The following is a 23,366-nucleotide window of genomic DNA, read 5'->3' as shown; positions in this document are numbered from 1 at the left end:
GCGCTTCCTCTGAGATCCTCTGACTCACAGAGGCTAAGCAGGTGGGTGGAGAGATATGGAGGACAAGAGAGGGATGTAGAGAGGGTGTGTGATGCTTGTGAGCGTCAGAGGATGACTATTGAATATGCAGACAGCCAGAGAAAGGAGTACGGAGAGTTGAGAGAGGGGAGGGGATCCAGACGCATGACATCAGAGATGGTCTCACCAGTCTGTGATCAGCGGCGGGGTGGATCTAACATAGACGTGGCACCGACAGCGGAGCCTCACAAGTCCTGGGGTCCATCGTCATTCAATCTCACATTCACAGGAATGCAACAAGTAATCTCACATAGCAGCACAGCAAGATCTCAGCTTTTGGACAACAATCATATCATCATCATCGGGGGAATGACTCGCCTCAGCCTCGTGTTTCTATCCAGGTGACGGATTAAAAATGAAATCATACAGAATAATAATCTCAATAACTCAAGTATTTTCAGATGGTGTGGATAATGCACAATCTGTGGGAAGGAGTTCATGACAGGTCGAAAGCATGATAACTAAGAAGGTTACTAACATATATGAAGTGAGTTGATATTTTTCTTCAATTTTTATTTTTAAATCCAAGTCTTCAGTCCTCTTGCTCCTCCATATCACACTCTTTTCAACAACATTGGTCCTTTGCTTCAGAGTCTTTAATGTATGTGTGTTTTTCATAATTTTCTTCATCATGGGACATGATCATCCAGTGTTTAGTGCTTCTAAGAAAAATAGCTGGTCCTTCAGAAGAGTCTGTGTATCTCTATTTCTTAAATGGAGCTAATCTACTAAAATTCTGCCAGAAAGGAGCCTGGCCTCTTTTGGATTGACTGAATTCAAAAACTTCTCCTTGTGCCATGTCCTCCGATACCTCATACTGCCCCGCACTGAGGGGGTCCTGGGGGGGCGGGTATGAGGGGGGTGTGCACCTGTTTACACCTAGGGAGGCAGGTGCAAAAAGAGCAAGGGGGGAGGAGACAAGGAGGCAGCGCAGGGCACAAAGCAGAGGAGATAAAGAAGGGGGAAGGATAGCAAACAGGAAACATTGTCAGTATCGCTTCTGAAACAGGCACAACAACACAACACCAAGTCATGCGTCCACAGAAAACAGGCACACAGATGCACAAAAGTGGCCTCCAGTGCTAACATTCCTGCATATTAATCCTGACACATGGCACATTGTGATCAGACGATGGCAGCTGAATTAGGAGAAAAGTGGAATTCAGCTCTAGCGATGACACAAGGGAGACTAAAGATGCTATTCAATCAAAGTCTGTTGCAGGCAAACAGGAGAACCCACATATTACATCAGATAGATAAGATGATGACACCAGGCATTTGGACAAGGGACACTGTTCCTCCATGTTTGTTGACAGCACGGTTGTTTGAATAGCACCCTTGACACTTGATAACACAAGAGTGGGGAAAATATAGAGCCAACAGAAAGCTGTTAATATGCATTTAACTACAGTCTACGACGTTGTTCAGCTACAAGCATCACAACTAGTGTAGCTAGTGTAATCCAAAAATTGAAACAATCAATATTTGAAGATGACATATTCAAAAGTTGCCATGGCATCTTAGACAAAAAGACACGGATGATGAACAGTGCCTTTTGTAAGGGATGTTTTTGCCCAACACTGTTTAAGCAGTTTGCAGGGTTCACTGTCTTTGTGTTAGTGGGACCGTGTTGTTTTGGACAGTGGACATAATGCTGTGTTAACAAGATTGAACAGTGAGCGCATGCTCCACTGCCAACGTTAAATCAAAGCGCCTCCCAATGCTGCTTAGCAGTTGCCATGGCATCTTATTGTGCTAGCTCTAAGGAGAACTCTAATGCATATACCTTTATCATTCTCAAACCATGTCCATACAACATGGCCCTCTTTCTCAAGATGAAATCTATAAATGAATCTGAAATTCAAGAGAGTACTTCACCTTGTGCCAGCCATGTACACACACAGCACTTAGAAACACACATTTACTTTTGACAGACATCTACGGGGAGCCTAACATCAGAGAGGACATTCCAGCAGAGGTCATTAGTTGTTTAATACCTCAATTGATGATCATGCTTACTGTGAAACTGGCACTAGCAAGAACATCAGTCATGGTAAATGTACAAACATCTAGCCTAACACTAAAACGGTTAAATCTTTAAGGATGATGCCAGTAAAGTCTACATGTGGGTCATCTGTCTTTGACAATGCACCAGGGACGATTAACAACTTGTTTGACATGTTTTTCTGGTTTTAGCTGGTATCTGTTGTTTTTAGAGCCTGATCCGATATGGATTTTGGGGGGCAGATGCTAATAAAAGACAATGTAATTACTTAATTAATTTCTCTCTATTTTACAACAATGATATTTATAACAAATAGCTAGAAAAAAAGAAGAAAAATACTTATTTAAAATGCCCCGCTTCAATCACCACTACAGTGAACCAAGGGACCAAACACGTTTGGTGCGCACCAAATGCTGTAGGTGTGAAAGCACCCTAATATTTGATGGTGATCCCTCTGCCTCCCTCTGAAATCTACGTACATGTGATCAAGTGTGGGAAACCTTCAAGGGACATTTACAACCATTTGTTTTAAAAATTGCAAAAATCTGCATTTCGTATTTAATCAAACAGCAGTTTTCATATTGGTTCCTATCGGCAAACATAAATGCTGATACCAATCACATCTGTCAACCACTATATGGGTCAGGCTCTATGTCATTCCATTGTTACACAATTCAGGCTAGGTTTTTCTGGATATTTATGGAGGTGCAACAGCAACAAGCACTCTAACTCAGGAAAAGGAAAAGAAAACTGTCTTAAATCACGCGACACAAGACCCACATGTCAAGAACACTGGTATCGCCCTTTAAACTCAATAGTTCATGCAAACAGCCCTCTGTCTTTTCATTGATGCTTAACAGCTGCTTCATAACTCACACAGTATCAAGTCATCCTCAAAGCCATAATATTGAAATTAATCTGCTGCCGTTAGATGACATGAATTCACTGGACTTCTTCTCGCTTACGCACTACAGAGCAAATCTAGACCGGTTCATAAACATCAGCGTGTGAGTTTGGAAAAAGAAGTAGAAGGTAAGAAAAGCAAAAGAGCAGGTTAAGGAAAGAGTAAACAGCGATGAGAAGACAGAGCACGCCGGCAAAGAAAAAAAGGGGAAATCACCTGATATCTTCTTGTTGCCTCACCTTTCTGTTTGGTCACCTTTCTCACTGTCATGGCCGCCTGCCGCTTCTGGTACTCGGAGATCTCAAAACCTAAAAGACAATATTGTCATAAGATTTATGGCATGTAAATAAACAACAAGATGGAATAAGTTACTGATTTATCTCTCACTTTGAGCAGAACTTTGAGTTTTCTAGGTTTAGTCACAAAGTAATCAATAATATTCAACAACAACATTTGTTACGCTCAGACTTATGACGCAGAGCCGCTTGTGTTTTGTACAAAAACAAGCCTCTTTGTACTCTGCTGCAGGATATTCATCACATACCTGAAGGCCCATTGTAGGACATGAATCACTATGAGATTTTCATGGTATGATAACCTCTCAAAAACATTCACCGTTTCACTGTACTGTATCCACAGTTGACCTTTACAGGAATGAAAACACAAGGTTGTATAGTTGAAGATGTTTGTTTACATGTTAGCAGCTGTGGTGGGGGGGGAGGATTCAGTCCTCTCTGCAAAAGCTACTTTGCAACATCCAAATACTGAGGAGTAAAATTAACAAACACGTACATTAAGAAATTGGTACATTTGTTTCTGAACTTTTTATCATATTTGATGAACTCTTCTTCTTCTATGTCCTGATATTTAAAGTTTCAATTTCTGAAATAAGCACAATCACTTAATTTCCCACATAACCTGGTGCCTGACCTTGGTCTTCAAAACAAGCCAAAGACACAGCTGAAGGAGCCACAATAGCCAGAAGTTAGCGAGCAAGTCAGAGGAAGAATGGCAGAGAAAGTGCAGCCATATTCCCAGTTCTTCAACAGATGATGACATCCAGTGATTTGGGGGGGCTGAGATTTTTTTAGGGCTAATCCAGGAGTTTGGGATCGGGGTCTTTGTTGAGGTTTTTTAAGTTTAGCTTTTAAGTATAAAAGTATTGTAGGTATGTATCTCTCCAAGTTAACCTAGTTCCCTGGTGTCCTAATGAACATGTCTGTGACATGCTTTGGTCAAAATACCATAATAATGAAGCACCACAGCAGTTCAATCACCCTGCCAAAACAGCCCTGTTCAGAACGCTCTGTTTAGTAGTATCTCTTTAGGTCCACCTTAAAAAAGTAAAACGAAAGTTAAGGGACAGGAAATGACATCAACCACAGAGGCTACTGGGAGCTAACAGCAGTTAGCATTAGGAAAAGTGATCATTTGCAGGCTCTAGCAGGCACATTGCTGTCATATATAACATGTATCCAGTGGACAGATAAATAGAATAGAATATAATTTTTGCGGATTTCACGGACTTTCGGTTTTCAGATACCATTAACCTCGACAGCACTCTCGCCTTTTACAGTCAAAGCAGAGCTCCGTGAGACAACAATTCCAGGAATTTAGCACGTTGTGCCGCCCCAATGAGTGCGGAAGTCAACATCGCGTGGTTTATCTCCTGAACTTAGAGGAGGACCACAAAAACATTTTTTTACTTTCTTCTTTCAAAGTTGATTTTGCATAATATGTCCCCTTTAAGTTTAGTATTTATTATGTGAATATTGTGGCTTGATAGGTAGAAGTCTTTAAACCACAAGGTTGGACATTCATTCCCAGGCTCCTCTAGGCTACATGTCCATGTATCCTTAGGCAAGACCCTTAAATGCCAAATATGTCATTTCTGCCACTAGGGGTCTGTCAATCAAAACAATAACAAAAGATCAGGATTGATGACATTTGTGAAGCACAGAAGAATCTTAGGAATTGTTGTCTGAGGGAAGCTTTTACAGCAGAAACAACAGCACATGGCAATGAATTGAAATGATCCATCTGTGACAAACACACACACACAATGAAACGCAAAAACAAAAGACATCACACTGGTTAACTAGTACAAAATATTTTCTTTGTCACTCTGATGTTTCCTTGGGGTTTTTTCCCCATAAGTTACAGCTGTCATATACGGTATTAATATGTCTGCACATTTGCAGCAGACACGGCGGTAACCAGAAGTCAAGGATCCCAGGAGAGTCGTAAGAGAGAACATAGGAGTGTGTTGCCTGTTCTGTGTCTGTGTGGATTTGTGTTATTAACGTTTTTGCTTGTCATTTTTAGACATTTTAATGCTGAAGGTGTGTATGAATATGTGTATGGCAAAACTATAATGTGCTTTGAGTTGTCATCAATCCTAGAGAAGCACTACATAGGTATACTCTGACTATTACTCATTGTGTGCATAAAAAGTATCCTGAAAAGAATTGCCCCCACTTTCCAAAACAGGGATGTGCAGTAACTAACCGATTTTCTCATCCTCCTGCACCATCTTCCTCTCCTCGTGGAAGGCTCTGAGCCAGCGGATCTTCTCCTCAGGCTTCTTAGCCAGGAAGATGTGGATCTCCTCGCTGTCTTTGTTGCACAATTTGAAGGCGTTCTTCACACTGACGTTGAAGTCATCGTCACGCCCGTCTATCGCGTCTCTCACTTCGTAGCGGTCCATGTCAATGCGGCCCTTATAGTACAGGATGTCCCGGCGTATCAGGTCCTTGGTGAGAAAAAAGGAAAGTGTGTGTGTTAATGTGTATGTGTGTGCTGAACAAGCATTCTTCCACCAGTGTCCTGAGAGGCACATCATAGACATCATGCATTCCCTAACCACTTACACCAACCTTACACATCAGAACTAAGTGCTTAACCTAAACCCAATTCTAACCCTAATCTCTTGACCCTCAAAAAGCAATTTAATGTTGTGGTACCCAGACAAAATGTCCCCACAAGGTTAAAATGTCCTCACAAACATAGGTTTGTATGTTGGTTTGGACCTCAAAGAGATATAAATAGAAGTACACACACACATGAATGCATTACTGGAAAAAAATGGTATGATAGAGATTAGATTTTGTCTTAGTCTTAGTCTTTTGGACTAAAATGCTTATTAGTTTTAGTCAAATTTTAGTCACTTCTATATGTGATAGTTTTAGTCCAGTGTTAGTCGAGAAAAGTTAAGTCTAGTTTTAGTTGATAAAAGAAAAAAAGAAATATAGTCTTTTAACAAATCTATTTAGGTCAATAAGTATTGGAGATTTCTGTTGGGCAGTGTCACACATAAGTTGTGAAAATAGCAGCAGATCTATAAGTGCAACACATTGCAACACATGATTTTTTTTAGAGGCTGCGCATAGCCCCTGCTGACGCTCTTCTCCCTCTCCTACATTGTGTGCCACTGTAGGCGGACTCTCTGTATCCAACGCACAATGGATACTTTCTCTATGCGCAGTTATATCTCCACATCCATATATGACACATAAACAATGATTTTTATGATGAGGATCGAGTACAGTCGCAATGAAATACAGGGGATCCAAGTAGATCTTAGTAAAACGCGTTGACAGATTCTCAAGAGCTCACTTTTCATTATTTTCACTCCATGGTCTCAATCTTTGTGTAATTAAGGGAATAACAGATGCATCGGATGAGCTGATCTCTTTAGTTAACTGCTCAAAGGGGGAGAGAGAAGAGAGGAGTTCATAATCTGCGCTGTTTGCAGCCAAGTTTTCGCTTTTTTCCAGCATTTAATAGGTGCTGTTCCACCGTGTCCTCGCATCTTGTTGGAATGGTTTTATTGATGTTCCAAACTGATCTTGGACAGACTCTAAGCGGGTACAGACAGGCGCGTGCTGGCCTCAGTTTTTGCATGCGTCATCACAACATTGTTTCGGTGGTTACGATATGTGTCCAGCCATGGCAAAACCGGGAACAGGGATAGAATGCAGCAGCAGATACTTTTTAGGTTTTAATTGAAACGCACAATAAGCAGAAATGTGATGCATTTTAAACGTCTGACAGACCCCCCACTAACATTTTCGTCAATTCTCGTCTCGTCAACGAAAACTCACGCAAGTCTCGTCATGTTTTAGTCATCAATGCCATGTTTATCTCGTCACCGTCTCGTTATCGTCATGAAAAAAAGTGCCGTCAACAAAATGATTTTGTCATCGTCATCCTTGACGAAAACAACACAGATTATGATGAACATTCAGTTGTTATCAATAATTATGATAATAAATTATGGTTTAAGTCAAAGAACCCTGTAAATCGTGGTTCTAAACTATTTTATGAACCAAAAAACCGACAATTACAAAAATATTTCACACATCTAGGGTAAAACATTCAAGGCATAAACATTATATTGACACATAATGTATACTGAACATTATGATTAAATAAAGTTAACTACAACACAACAACTGCTGCTATAACCCAAGTTAAAATTGCTCAGCAAACTTTCTTAATGTAATTCGTGATTGTTGAACCATTGCGGCCCCTGAAAATACACAGTACGAAACAACTGAATATTTAATTCTCATTTTTCAGCTACATCAGCATGGGAGCCACCACTAATGATTACTTTCATTAACAATTTATGTGCCAATTATTAATGGATAAATTGTTAGGGCTACGAAATGTCCAAGAAGAGCAAAAAAAATGCAAATCACGAGGATAAAAAAAAAAAAAGAACTAAATATTTAATGTCAAGCGACAACCACAGAACGTTTATCCTCCAAGAGTAAAAAACGACTTAAATTGATTAAGTAATTCTCTGCCAGTCTATGAATCAATTAATCAACAGATTAACTCCCTCCACCAAGCATAAATAAACTGAATTGATTCAAGGTTTGTGGTTTGTAGGAATAACACTATCATGTGACACAGTCTTTGTTGTGACTTCTGCCTCAGGACTAAATAATCCAGTCACACGAAAAGGTCAAGGAAGGTAAAATAAAAAAAGGAGCAGGATTTTTTAATAAGTGTACGGCAAGACAAATCTGCATCCGTGTGCTGATAAGAGATGAGAGGAGAAGATGGAAGGCTACATGCATCTTGCTAATAACACACCCTGAGGGCTTCTATTATACATGTTGTACAGAGGATGCTGAAGCAGGAAGTGTACAACAAAGACAAAAAATTACAATTTAAGATGTCTTGGAGCTGAATTTATGCAGCCGACCAGAACAGCCAGCACACGTGTGTGATCTGCAGACACACTGGAGTTTGTTCCTGATGCCAAAGATGTTGAGTTGTGATATAAGAGGGGAGGATGAGGACAAAGGGGGAGCTATAAAAACAGAGAGCCAGCACACCTTGTATGTATTACAGTAGGCTATCTTCTATTTTGGCATGTTTGTGTGTGTAATGTTGAAATGAGTGTTCCTCTGTGTGTACAAATGTGTGCCTGTGATGGAACAGTTATTCAGCCCTGGTGTGTTTTAATGTGTGTAGTGTCTGTCTACTTTTATGTCCGTGTCTCTGTGTGCATGTACTGCTGAGTCCAGTCAAGCGTGAACATCTGTCTGACAGGAGAGCACAGCCTTGGTGCATTAGAGCCCAAACTACCACAGCTCCATTTTGTGAAAGGTGCTGAGGTTTGGAATGCATCTTTACTCGGTGCTAGTGTGTCTGATAATGCATTTATTTGCAGAACTTTGGTAAGACTGAAGAAGTTTATAGTTATTATTGTGTAAGTCTGAGTAAACCAGACTTTAAAAATCCAAGTAAACCAGAGTTTTGCATGTTCTCCATGCGTGTGCGTGGGTTTTCTCTGGGTTCTTCGTCTTCCTCCCACAGTCCAAAAACATGTTATATGCGGATTAGGTAAATTGGACTCTCTTAGTTGTGTGTCTAATTACAATAATGGAAGTAAACATGCAATTCCGACTGAAATTACACTAAATCAAATACCTCAACATAATGTGACTGGGAGTCAAAGTACTATGTGTACAATCAGACTCTGAAACTGGCTTAGGCGCTCTGTGCATGCTCCACAGTTTCCATCCCGGGGCTTTGACCCGGAAAAGAAAAAGAAGACAACAGCAAGAAAAAATCCACACTGGTGCATTTTTGGACTGACAGTGATGCCAACGTAATGCTCTTTATAATGGTTGGTAGAATGGAGACTGTCCTCAAACGAATGGGTCATATTCAGAAATTTCAAACCGGGTACGTTGTTAGAATAGGCGCAGCAATCTGGTACCTTGGGTGTGTCATCATCAAGTAACTTTGATGAGGTTTCCACCCAGCAGTTCGCTTAGTGGATAAGTGGATAATGTGATCGAAACGTGTTCAACGCTCATTTTAGACTTTTCCACATGACACACAATTTTGTTTTGTTATTTTCTGTAACTTAGTGCATAGCCCTATCTTGTTTAGCTCTAACGTCACTAACACTTGTGCCAAGATGTGTTGAGAAATACCTAAAAACGTACCTATGGGTCGTATATATAGTTGGTAAAAAGATAAAGAAAGGTGCTCAACAGGCGAACAACTAAAACAGTTTCAACTAAAGTTGTTTTAGACTCTTACCTAACCAAGGTCATTAGGTCAACTGGGAAACATGCTTAGGAAAAGAGTCCAATTAAATGATCTAGTCAAGCTCGACAGAAAAGTATTGACTGTCCTCAAGTGTCTCTGTCACTAGAAATACAATACACAGCTTTCAAGAAAACAGGTCAAGCCAGCTAAGTCTTCAAATGTTCAAAAGAAAAGAAAGACAGTGAAGAAAGAGACATAGACGTCAACTACCTTCTTGCAGAGGACCAGCTGGTGATCAAAGAGGAAGAAGACTCGCTGCTGGCTGCGTCCATACGGCTGATAGATCCATGACAACTCCCCGGTGTAGATGAGCTCCGAGCTCCTGTCCAAGATATCATCTCCCTACACGTACACACAAACACAGACACAGTTAATACACGAAAAGACCACTAAACCGCTTTATTCATCAGGTTGAGCACTTTTCATTCTGACAGTTGTGCATTGTTTTAATCCCTCATGGTGACACCAGTATATCAAAAAGAAGTCAAACACCGTTACCACAGTAACCACTAAGAATTGTGACATAACCATCCACAAAACATTCTGTCTGTGAACATGTTTTTGCCCTTTGAAAACATGCTACTGTTGCACTAAACAGCCTGATGAGGGTAATGGGTTCATATTACACACTAACAAAGCAACATTTGATTGTGAAATGATTATGCAAGTGCAGTTTATAATCAGTGAGGTGAAGGGAAGGTTGGAGCCTGGGTAGTAGTTCCAATTCCAGTAAGAGGGTTCATTGGTATATTAGCTTTAAGTTTGAGCCTTTCATATTTACCTCAGGAAAGGACCTTGCTCTGCAGATGCTGCCATTTTGCACTGCCGTCTTTCGACAGCAGGTAGAATAGACATAATCTGACAAAGACAAACAGCTCTGACAATTCAAACCTGATGAATAATCCAAAGATGAAGAAGAAGGAAACGGCAGAAAGAGTGGAGAGAGTTGTGCGAGAGTGTTTGCTGACACACCAATTCTGTGTTTCCATCATGGTACAGTTCGGTTTGATGCAGTGCAGTAGGGTTTGCAGTTAACAGGCTTGCGTTTCGACTGATAACAGTGCCTTTACTTGCTGGACGGGGTGTGAGAGCTGTAGACTGACACCTTACTGGTGCGACGACAACAAATAACGACATGAAACGCGACATATCAGACAACTATGGAGGACATCAGGCACCTCTTCTTTGTCCTGCTCGATTTGTGGCTGTTTGTCTCAACACGACGTCAAGCTTTGTATGAGAATAGACAGATCAGCTGACTTGGTAATATTCCTAATGGAAATGCACAAAAATATGTACCGTGTATGTATCTGTACCAAACCACTGAGGTGAGTGGAGGAGTTCTCAGTTTGCTGCACCACTCTGCAGTCTCACCATTCGACGTCACAAATTCTTACACACTGGACCTTTAAACACAGCCCCTGTACCTTGGGTCTTCAGAAATATGCCATCAAGGTCAAAGTCAACTGCACAAGTGGCACTGAAGGAAAAGCAAGGGACAAAAACAGTTCTTCTTTCTTTCTTTTAAAAACTACTCAGTCCATTGTTTTCGGGTTCAAGTCGGTAGGCGTTTTGCTGTAGTGCTGCACTAGTAGGCTTAAAAAGACATGGCTGTTCAATAATTTCAGACAACCTCACAGTAAACTATGTTTTTTTTTGTTTTTTTTTAAAGATAAGGACAGAAAGAGAGCCGAAGAAAAAAAAAAATCAAAACTGATTGATTGTTTTCACGGGTTTGGTGACATGGGGACAAAAATGTAACTTCACTCATCCGTAATAAAAACCACGCCATAAAAACATTAGATGCAATAGATTTTTTGATTGATTTTCAATTGAAGATGTAATTATGTTACAGTCAGTACAAGCACATACCTCCCAGTCCAAAACAGAAGCTTGCCACTGGGCAATCTTGTCAATGTTCTCCAGCCTCCTCTTCCTTTCATTGATCTGCTGGGTGACGTTCCGCATTACTGCCAGGGCAGCTGCCACATATCGATAGTCACTATGGACACAGTGTGCACATAATTACACCCAGGTGTTAAGGGATGAAGTTACAGCTCCTGGAGACTAGACACTCTTAAAAAAGACTTAATGTTGCAGTAGTGAATGGCACAGAGTAGCCTATTAAAGACAGGGGTTATAAACTAAAAGTAACAGCAGTACATCTGCTGGAGCACAGTCATCAGCCATTTTCTCTATCCACGGTTAACTCTGACTGCGTCTTTGCTAACTGAGCTGGATTTATCCCTCTGGCTTAGATGTGCAATGGATCCAATCCTCACCGTGGAAGATAATGCATGTGTGTGACAGAGCTGTGTGTGTGACAGAGAGCTAGCCTATATTAGGCAGATTCTCCATCGCTCCCAACAGTCAAATGCTGTGATCTGGCATGCCTCGCTGGCAGAGCTGGCATCTTTCCCTCTCTGGCTGGGAATACATGGTTTGTGGATGACCTGAAGCTGGCTGAGACCCTGAATCATTGACACTGTCTGCATGCATGAGTTTGCACATCTGGTTGCTCGTGTGCGAGTCTGTTCATGAGAGATCATCTGCAAATATTTAGATTGTATATTGCTCCTCTGTGCTGTGCATACAGTGTGTGGAATGTTGATGCTTGAACATGTGCTAGAAAAGCCCAAATTCATATTTAATCTGCCTTCCATTTATATACAAAGTTCTTAATATGAACCCATGGCCATGTGCTGATATGAAAAACCATTTGGCTCATGACATTCAGTACTGTGCTGTTCATTGATAACAGGACTGCAAATCCTTAGTGAAATATTATTCCTCCACAACAGTTGCACACCATTAGTGAAACAATGGAAAAACAACATTTGCCTCAATTCATGCTTGGATAATAAACCTGACACCTGAAACAGCTGCATCACAACACAATGCATCTGGAAACCATCGATGCATCAGTAATAGCTTCTTTAGGAGGCAATAGATTCTGCAGTGTAGCGTACCTGTGCTCCTGGGCAGTATATTTGAGAAGCTCAGCCAACTGGAGCGGATATTTGCAGATTTTCTGGACCGGTGTGAGCAAGAAACCATCAATGGCAATGTCAATCATCTGCTGGAGGAGGCGACAGGCCTCGAAAAAGTGCTGGTACCTGCCATCCCTCATCAGTTTACTCAGCTCCATACAGGCGTCCAAATGGTTGTTACAGTATTCTGAGTAGATCCAAAAACCATCTTGCTGCAAAGTGAAGGAGTTCAGAGGAACATAATCAGAGAGGAAGATCCTCATTTCATTAAAAACCTGGGAGAAGCCATATAAGAATGGCTGTTTACACTTTTACCAATCCTTTCGTCAAGATTATGAGATAACTATCTCATTATTTTTAAGATATTGTTGCTCGTTACTATTATCTCAAGAGTTCTAACCTATAGGCAGCAGGCCTTTGTAGTGCAGGAACATTATAATAGCACAACTCACATGTTCTAGAAAACATGGTCCGATCTCAGAGAGGTGCGGTTCCTCTGTGTTGTACTGTTTCTCCAAGTCTCTGACAAAACCCATCTGGAAGCGGTAAATGTCCTCGATGTTCCCAAAGATGACCTTGAGCTGGTCGTCATTGAACATGTCCACACGCTTCCTGCACTGGCGCAGGTAGCCCTGCAAAAAAAATATTGGTTATGGCTGCTGAGAGGTTTTCACAAATGTTAAATGAGGTACACTGGACCTCATTGGACACTCATTTGCATAAAACCCCTACAGCCCTGACAGGAAATAAGACAATTAACTTCTGAGCACCAGACTATTTCTTTTCTTGATAAGTAACTTTTTTTTATTTATCCTGCACTTGTAATAAATTAAATTGTGTACATCAGATAAAAAAAAGTCATCTTTCAGGACACTTTTTTTTTTTTTACTGAACACATTACGTTTTTAATTATAATTCATTTGAATTAAAATGAACTTTGACTTGCCATAGGCTGTTTGAGAGTCAAAAAAACAACTTTGCATGGGTCGAAGTGTTGTCCCAATCTGTCAGTCCAGTGCTTGTAGTTAATTAAATGCCCTGATGCTTTGGCCCTGAAGCTTTGGAAAAGATCTGCTGGAAGACTTTTTCTATTTCACTCTCCACCACCCAGAATTATCTCTGCTGTCTTTATGAAATACACACACACTCTGATCCTTTTAGCTCTGCTTCTTGAAGCTTAGTCCAAATAACCAAAATGAAGCAGTGATTCGACTTGGGGTATCATCCATTTATGGAAATGTTGAGTGCTTGTGTGTAAGACAAATGTTAATGTAATGTAAAATGTAAATGTTTATGGAATATTACATGTGCAGAGTACGTGGTGTATTATGGTATGAAGCACTCCATCATAAACAAATCCACTCGATGGCATTTAGACATGGTGGGCAATGGGATTCCCACAGAAAATTCTCCTGAATCCTAAAACCTCTTACTTTTACCTGAATATAAATAGTCTCTTTGACCAGCTTATTCATATCTATTTTCTACAGCTGAAAAAACGGGTAATCCAGTACCACATAATAGCTATGCGGTTGACAAATAGAATATTAAAAAAACAACTGTTTCACATTCCATCCATCACCTGTATTGCTTCTCCTGTGTGAATCTGCCTCTTGATTAATGACATAAAAAACCCTGCACAGGTCACCACAGTCAATTACTCTAGTGATGACACAAAGAGACAAATATTCACACTTGCATCCACACCAAGGATTTAGAATTTCCAACCTAACCTAATTTCAGTCTGCATGTCTTTGGACTCTGGGAGAACATCCAAACTCCACACAGGCCAGCAATCTGTCACTATCACGCATAATAATAGTTAGTTTCTGTTTGTATTATTAATGTTTTCACCTTATATAAGAATTACAATGGAAAAAGTGTGATATTTACAATAAACCATGTTAATATTAAAGTAATAGCTTGGTAATGAGAATAACTATACTACAATTAGCATAATGCTTTCATAGGAAAATCCTTGTGAATCACAGCATTGTGGCCTCAGAAAGCACAGCATGGAGGTTCTTATAACAACCAGGATGGCCGAGTGTAGTCCTCGTGGGTTCGAACCCCACTCCTGGTAATAAGTGGTAATTTAGCATCCCATGACCAAATGGAAAGGGAACTAGTCTTGTAACTGTTCTTCCAGTTACAAGCTCCTGTCAGCTCCTCCTAAGTCTAGGAAGGTTTCTTGTAGAAGATGGATTAAATGCAGGGAATTAATTTCCCCTGTGGGTCTGATAAAGGGCTATTTGTTTTAAGTTGGAACTTTTGTGCCAAACTATTACTTGGTGAAAACTAAAGAAATTAGATAGTACTACCATAATAATACTTCCTCATTACAAAAACGACCATACAATTACAATATTGTTACTTTACTGCATAGGGTTCAGCTTCCGCTTCCACTTCACCTCATTTAGTTTTAAGAAGCAGCAAAAACAGTGATTGATAAGTTTTACTGACAAACACCAAACTGTTCAATGATGGATTCAATTTTAGAAAACAAATATTCAATTGTACTACACACATAAAAAGCAAATTCCTGGCACTTGTCGCTATAATTTGTTTCACAGTTGCTTTTTCAACAGCTTCACTCCTTGCTCTGCCAGTGTTTACTACTGTCTTTTAATATGTATTCCATTTGGGGCTGTTTACAGTGTTAACGTAATGTGTTAGATTGATTTACTTTGTATTAACTCAATAAAAAAGATCACGTTGTTATTGTTATAGTAATTTGTTATTACTTTTATTATTTATACAGTTTTCTCCTGCAGTTTTGTTTTGCCACACGGAAATCAAATCTGGCAGAAATTGACTCAGTTTGTGTTTCTCATTCCGTTTGACAGGCAGACAGACAGCTGTCTGTGTGCTGCTGTTGTATCACTGCCCATGTGTGCAGAAGCTCAGCCAGCGAGATGACAGAATAAACAGCGTTAGCTTTGTGGAAACATTTGCAGAATATCACAGTAAAAATGGAAGTTGTTTCTGTGTTACACGATATCGTTGACTGCGAGGAGCTCATGCACCTACTGCAGTGAGGCAGGGGAGGGGGAGGAGGAGGAGGAGGAGGAGGAGGAGGAGGATGCTGACAACAGCGTTCTTCAGCCCCAAGACAACACCTAACTTTTAACTAGGAGTTTCCTTTAATAAAATGATCAATACAATTCCTGAAACTCATCACAGAAGGTGCAGTAGCTGACAGAAAACCCATTTCTGTTACCCCAATATAGTTGACTTGAACATGATGAAGTTAAGTGTTTGGAATAGGTTTACGCCACAGCAAACGAGTAAACAGCCAACGCTTAGAGTTTTAAGGCCATGATCAAAAGCTTACTGGATTCAGTAAGCTTTTACTATGCAAATAACAGGAACATCATAGGGGTGTTTATATTTGATAACGCAGAAGTGCTGTAATTAGCTGCTTTTCTCAGTTGGTAGTGTGATGTAAAGAGTTACTTTTTAACTGCAGTATCTTTTGGTGCTTTTCCACTACACAGTTCCGGCACGGCGCGACTTTTCCATTAGCGATAGACGATAGTACCTGATGGTACTTTTTTTATTACCTGCTCTTGTGAAGTTCCAAGCGAGCTGAGCCGATACTATGTGATGTCCACTGACTGCTGTAGATCAGTTAGAAAGACATTTTCCTACATTGAACATGGGAAAATCTCAACCTTTAACAGAGGAGTCTGATTTAGTGACAGCGCTGCTGGAAATACATAGTGGAAAAGTGCCATTTGTAACTGAACTAGTTACTTTTAAAAAGTAACATTCTCCAAAACTGGTTATTAATACTCCTTTTATGCCAATAGGCTAGTGAGGTTTTTTCCCATGTGAGTCTAAAATGAATCCGTGGTGAGACAACCGGTCCTAAAATGTAGTTGGTGCAGTCAAACCACACTACAACCAAAAACTGTAGAACTGTTAGATTCTTATGGGAGGATCCCTAGATACCAAGTCCCTACATGCTTTATATGTGTGGTTCACAGTGTGATCAATGTGAAAGATCATATCAGGACACTGCAGTGAAATAACAACAATCTAGGTTGTGATTTGTAACACACCTCATTTTGGATTTTAGATTCAGGTTAATATTTGTTATGTTGTGATACTTTACAAGACTGTGTGTGCAACGCTTAAATGTGTTTTATTTTATTCGGTGTGAATTCTAGCTTGTCACTTACGTATGACTCATAATGTAATGACAATTTTTTTCTGGACTAAATCCCTCCAACAGTGTGCAACTGACATATTGTGTTTTCATATTCAACACAAATATTTTTGGATTGTTTTTTGGAATAAGAGTGTGGATGTGGGAGTGTTAATAATTCACACTAGTCCGCGGCTTCTTTGCTTCTGTTTCTGCTCCTTACCATTTATCTTTGCCACTGTGCCTTGGTATTAAAATGTGGCCTGGAATAGCAGTACATCTCTGTGTGTGCATGTGTGTGTGCGTGCGTGTGTGTTTTAGTACCTCACAGATGTCCTTGAGGTGTTTGATATAGTGCCTCTCTGTGCTCATGATCTCATTGATGACGTTAGCTCTCATCTGGTCTCGGTTCTGGAGGGGCGAGCCGAGACACAGGCAGTCATTGGTTGGGTCCAGGTGACCGTTCTGCACCTCGCTGGTCCTTTCAGCTGGTTCTGCTCCCCCATCCTCTTGGTTCACCCACAGCTGAGAATACACACGTACACACACACAGCACACACACAGGCACGCACACCCACACTCACTTGAATATGAGATATGCAGAGATACAAACGTGAGGTCAATGTAAGTATGCAAAATCGCAAAATCTTTCCAATAAAAATAGACTTTTTTTTTTATTAAAAACACACGTACACACACACACACACACACTTCTTCGTTTAGAGGGTCGCTGCTGGTTTGGACAGTGATGAAGCCTCTTGGTCCAGCATATCAGAAAGGTGTGGGACAAGCTGCCAAACAATCCGCAGCTTAAAATAAGCCTCTTTCTGAGATTGGTGCCCAGAATTCACTGTAATGCCAAACTTCAGCACCGTGTGTGACACAAAACGTCTCCCCTCTGCACATATGCATGCAGACACACACACACGACCTCTTCACGCAAGCATGCACGCATTGACATTCACACACACAAAGATCCACATACATAGTATATTCCACTCTCGGCCTCTGAGTGTGGTTTCAGATGCCCAGCAGCCAACACCTGATGACACACAGTTTGCCAAGAGAACATCAAAGAACCGACGGGTAGAATGCCAAACACAGAATGAGAAATGCAGCGCCACAGACAAGCAGAGTGACGGGTGGTGGAGCACTGACTGCACACAAGAACTAATAGCGCAGCATTAAGACTGAGAAATATTCAGAGTCAATAGTAAAAAAAAGTCCTGAAGAAAATGATAATGACAACTATTTAACAGGAAAAGTGATTTCAGAATTCATCTGCTGTAGTTCTATGTGAAACAATTTCTAGAATTTAAGGAGAAACTGAACAGAAGGCATTAGAGATTATCTTTACTTTTGACTCAGCTGTGCCTCTCTATTGACCCCACTGAGAATGATGTGACAATTTGATGGGAACGTTAATGTTAGGTAATGTCGAGGGTACGTTGCGTAGACAGACTGGAGCGGGCGGGTGTGCGGGCAGGCTGGATGGGTGGATGAAGCTGGGTAAACGCACCTTTGACGTGGTGTTTTGGAACCGTGGAGTTGCTATGGGGTTGATATAGAAAACCTGTTTTGTTTGGGGCTGAGGAGGGTGGGGTTCCACCTTGGAGAGAGAGAATGACAGAACAAAAAAGTACTTTTTGGATGACAGTCAGTCAGCCTGTCTGCCCTGCCCTCTCAGGAGTGACAATATGGAAAGGTAGGAATGGTCATGAGGAGGGAGGGGAGGGGTGGTATCTACTGTGGCAGCGTCCACCGACAACAAGGATACCATTTTTTTCCTGTTATATGTTAGGGGAAAGAGTAAAGTGGCAGGATCTCCGTGTTAAAGGGATAGTTCAGGTTTGTGTTTGTATGATGTATTGTTACATAGGTACAAACAGGAACAGAGGAAAAACAGATCATGGCCGCTAAACAAAAGGCTGACCTCATAAAATCTACACCTGCTATGCCTGGAAGTTAGAACAACTGCTCTCCCTCCCCACACCATAGTCCAGTGGGTTCAAATAGGGTTTCTTGTGAATTCTGTCCTTTCTTCAGAATAAGTGAAATAAACTTACCAGACGAGGGATCAGTAGACAAGCACCAACGTAATCTTAAGATATCATAGACTTATGCAGATGTAGATTTTATTACATGAGCCTTTTGTTAAGATAATCTGTGTCCACTTCCCGGGCTGGACGGCACATGGGGGGAATTAAGTGTTGATAATGTGTCAATACCTCATACAACCACACTTCAAAAAAAAAATAAAAAATAATATTTAATGCACTGTTGATTAAAACAGTAAATTCAGGTATGGGTGATATCATAAAAGCATAGAAAAGCAAACACGTAATTCATATTAATGGTTTCAAGGATAGGAGTTGAAGGTGCTATCATACTAAAAGATAGCCATCAGCATTTTGTCATCATCATCGACATAAAAATCATGATCATCATCGTCATCATCGTAGTTTTGATGTCCATGAGCACACTGTTATGTAAAGCTGGTTTCACATTGGTTGCACGTGTGATGTGTTGCAGCTGCGGTGCCTTGCCCCCCTTCTGTATTTAGGCACACTTTACCGTTTCATAACGTTCTCTAGGATTCCATCCAATGAAGACTTTCAGGCTCTATTGTGAAATGTGTGCAACTCAGACAGCAGTGCAGCTTCATACTGAAGAGTCCTGGGGCCTCATTTATAAACGTTGCGTACGCACAAAAGAAGGCGTACGCCACTCTCTACGCAAACCATGGGATTTATAAAAAGAGAACTTGACGGGAAAATGTGCGGTCCTCCACGCCAACTCTGACCCATGCGTACGCACATACCTGGGGTAAAGCGAAACTGCGCCACCGATGGCAGAAGAAAGAAACGGGAGAAATGTGTGAAACTGATCGTGTAAAATAAATTATAAGTTATATTACCTCTCATATATGAACAGTTTATTTGCAAGAAATGGATAAAAACAATTACATTTCTACAACGAACAAACAAACTAACTCCCTGGAGTGCACACGGGAAACATATGATTTAGGACAATAGTAAGACAACAGTAGGGCAAATTATGTATTCACTGATATCAGGGTAATTCTAACACGTGTAGCAGATACCTAATCGATGGGCATATAAAGGCAGGTACTCACAATGCGTCATGGCGCACAATGCTTTGGCACTGTTAGAGGATGTGGCAAACGGAAGGATACGGAGGGAGCGGAACTTCCGAGACGAGCTAGATCCACTGGCCAACAGTGATGAGTGGCTGATGAGCCGTTTCCGACTCCCACGAGCTGTCCTCTTGGATCTGTGTGCGGCATTGGGCTCAGCCTTAGAGAGGAGCACCCGCAGAAACCACGCCGTGCCAGTCCCGCTCCAAGTGCTCACAACACTCGGGTTTCTGGCGACAGGTGTTGTGCCAATGTAGGTATCCCCGACAGAAAGTGTTCACCCTGGCCACGGAGGCGGAGGCGGAGAAACAGTGGTGCGCTTGCTTTCACCCAAGTAAATTAAAACAATTGCATTGTTTAATGATTTATTTTATGTATACTTCACATACTAGTCTATAACCTCTGGTATTATGAACAGCTTTCTTCTATTCTAGCCGAAAATATGGGGGGATACAAATTATGGCAGACAGGTAAACAGTCTGAAATAATGTGTTTCCCCCCATATCTTTGCCAGACGTTATAGAGTAGTATGTGAAGTATACATAAAATACATCGTTAAACAATGCAATTGTTTTAATTTACTTGGGTGAAAGCAAGCGCACCACTGTTTCTCCGCCTCCGCGGCAACACTTTCTGTCGGGGATACCTACATTGGCGCGACACCTGCATGGGTGTCCCCCTAAACCTCCGTCACCTCTCCACTCAGGAGGGATTCCCCGATGATCCCCGCCAGTTTTTCATCCAGCGGGGTGAGCGCCGGTTGGCCCGTTCCCCCGCCCGTGGCACACTTTTTGGCGTCTACTTTAATGTCTGATCACTTTTTTTTCACCTCGGCCACACTCCGACCTTCTGAGGAAACAGCATTGAAATTATCCGCCACATGCTGCCACTCTAGAACACCAAACAATAAAGCCTTCCTCTTCTCCACCTCCCCAACAAGTACTTCCACCTCGTGAAATTACGTTATTTGGCCTTTCTCTCCGATTTCTGCATGATTTCAGTCATGAATCAATATTTATGAGGGGCGTTTCTCTGAATATTTATCGGCAAATATGGGCGTGGTATGACCCGCACACAGGTGCGCCACATTTAGAGTGGATTGTGATTTATAAAGGGAAATCGGCGTAGGACGTGCGTGCGCACTGTTTTATAAATCAGGATATTTTTGTGCGTAAGCACTTTCTGTGCTTCGTGCGTACGCCAATTTTGACGTCGGTCCTACGCACAGTTTTATAAATGAGGCCCCTGGTATTCAGATGAGCACCGAGGAGTATGCAAAGTATTTAAAATTATCTTTTATGATTTTGAAAGTCAAATTCTATGTAAAAGCTGAACAGAAGCTCTGCACCAGGTGAGGAGGACATATGGACTTGGTTTGAATGACAGATGTGGGCAAGACGCAGCAGATCAGCGCTGCTGCAGTAACATGCCACACACGCACCCAGTGTGAAACCAACCTGAGACTGAAATAAAGCATTATTCAACCGTGTGAAGAGCCAACATATTACTGTGTCTGTGTGTGTGACAAGATAATTGTGCACACGTACCTTCCTACTGTGTATTTATCAGTTTCTGTGCATATGTTCACATGCCTCCATCTTGGTTTGTGTGTGGGTGTGTGTTGTGTCTATGCTGGCCAGCCATGGCTACAGCTAACTCACCCGTACAAAGCTGGCAGGGAACCATCCTTCCTCCTCATCAATCTGGCCCCACCACCAGTCCTTGTTGGAGGCATCCAGCACCTTGATGACATCACCGGCCTTAAACGCCAACTCCCGGTCCGCCATGGTCACATGGTCCCATACCGCCTCAGCATTGACGATTGAACCTCCACTTATCAACTGGAGATATTGGAGGGAGAGACAGGCAATGCCTTATGTTTTATTCTCGTTATGTGGAGCCTCTGCTGTGGAAACACCACTAAAACAGATAAACATCACAGAATGGACTGCACAATCAATATGGAAGCTTGTGATCTAAAACAGAATGTAAATCGAATTTGAAACCGATTGTAATACAGCACTCAGCCTCATTTTGGCCCCTGATTTGTTGTTAAACCCACTCAGATTACTAATGAATGCAAATACACACCCTCAAAGGCAGGGCCCACTGGCAGCTTAAGGACTGCAAATAGAGCAACACAATAGCTAACACAGACCACAGCACAACACAACAACACAAAAAAGGAAGAGCCATTAGTGGAGAAACAACACAGCGTTCAGAGGCACAGCACCAGTCTCCACACAGGGATGGTAATTGGCCCATTATGACATTAAAATAATTACATGTGTTAATTTAATATAAATGCTGAGGAGGAAACAAATGTGAAGGGATAATCTCCTTTCCTTCATGCTGTCACCAGGGCTTGTTATTTTATCTGCAGCTCAGTCTAAGACAAAACATGGATGGATGACTCATCACATCTTTTCTATTGATTTTTACATAATGAATAAAGAATGTTGAAATTATGCGACACTGAAAAAAACAAATGTGAATTGTGACTTTAACTGTGTCGTGCACATGAGTAGTATTTCCTTTTTGGTTCGCACACTGGATCTGAAAGGGTAGTTCTCATTTACGGACATAAAACAGTGGACAATGTTCCCTAGAGTCTGACATAATCAATTTACCAAACAGCACCACTATCCATCACACTAAGGACTTAGCTTGGTTGCCTTGAGACATGCATCGGCACACACACAGACACACGCTTGTGCAGCATTTGTAGTGAGGACACGCATAGACAAATGCATTCCCAAGCCCCTCACTCTAACCTTAACCATCACAACTAAATGTCTAGCCCTAACCTTTACTCTAACAATAAACTAAACCCAATTATATCCCTAAACCTTAAACCAAGTAAACCCACAATAAGACCTGTTAAGGGGTGAAAGAATGTGAGGAACAGCCAGAATGTCCTCACTTACCAAAAAGTCCTCACTCCCTATGGTTTATACGTTTCTTGGTCCTCACAAATACACCCATACAAGAACACACACATGTGCAGCCACACTTATGCATCAAATCTGTGCACGCATCTGTGGAACAGCTCCAACTCTTTGTTCCAATCGTTCCGTCCAAAGTATTGTTCATCAGCATTCTCCAGTCCAGAGCTAACCATGCATCCAGTCCCTGGGGCAGTGGGCAGTGTGGCCAGTGCTAACCAACCCTGACAGTAGCTGCTTAAGCTCCAGGTAAGGAGCTGTCAGAGGCCGGGGGACAGCTTTGTCACATGGATGGACGTAAAAATTAGTCCTTCACTATGGTGTTACTAAGACCTCTGCATGTTGATATTGTGATGGTCGTGTTTTCGCCTAGTCATTCAGCTTTGCCAGCCTCAATGAGAAAACCTTTTAAATTGAATAACACCAGACCAGCACAAAAAATGCTATACCATCTTCCTGCTGATGCGGTGTATTTATAAGGATGTCCATGAGAAACTGCAGATTGTGTGCATATGTGTGTATGGAATAATCCCAGCCCCCCATGAGGATCAAAGCTCTCAG

At 41.4% G+C, this 23,366-nt stretch overlaps 1 protein-coding gene across 3 annotated transcripts; it reads right to left on the bottom strand.

The window, feature by feature from the left end:
• Positions 1 to 781: 781 nt before the first annotated feature.
• Positions 782 to 21,662, bottom strand: arhgef9a (Cdc42 guanine nucleotide exchange factor (GEF) 9a; the record flags this gene model as incomplete). 3 transcript variants are annotated; one of them, XM_083891691.1, is made up of 10 exons in its annotated part: positions 21,522 to 21,662; positions 18,223 to 18,312; positions 17,028 to 17,228; positions 13,006 to 13,185; positions 12,533 to 12,765; positions 11,436 to 11,565; positions 9,774 to 9,905; positions 5,496 to 5,739; positions 3,227 to 3,295; positions 782 to 957 (listed from the first exon to the last, which is right to left on the bottom strand). In XM_083891691.1, exons 1-10 carry the CDS (start codon positions 21,645 to 21,647, stop codon positions 782 to 784), a joined length of 1,581 nt encoding a protein of 526 aa, XP_083747817.1. In that variant the 5' UTR covers positions 21,648 to 21,662. The 3 variants fall into 3 exon arrangements, with proteins under 3 accessions (XP_083747817.1, XP_083747818.1, XP_083747819.1); XM_083891692.1 differs by lacking the exon at positions 18,223 to 18,312; XM_083891693.1 differs by lacking the exons at positions 9,774 to 9,905; positions 18,223 to 18,312.
• Between the last annotated feature and the right edge of the window lie 1,704 nt (positions 21,663 to 23,366).

The sequence above is a fragment of the Microchirus variegatus genome (assembly GCF_963457635.1).
Source record: "Microchirus variegatus genome assembly, chromosome: 6".
NCBI classification, from domain to species: domain Eukaryota; kingdom Metazoa; phylum Chordata; class Actinopteri; order Pleuronectiformes; family Soleidae; genus Microchirus; species Microchirus variegatus.
Note: the sequence above shows the minus strand (reverse complement) of the source record. Positions and strands in the feature narration are given on the sequence as shown.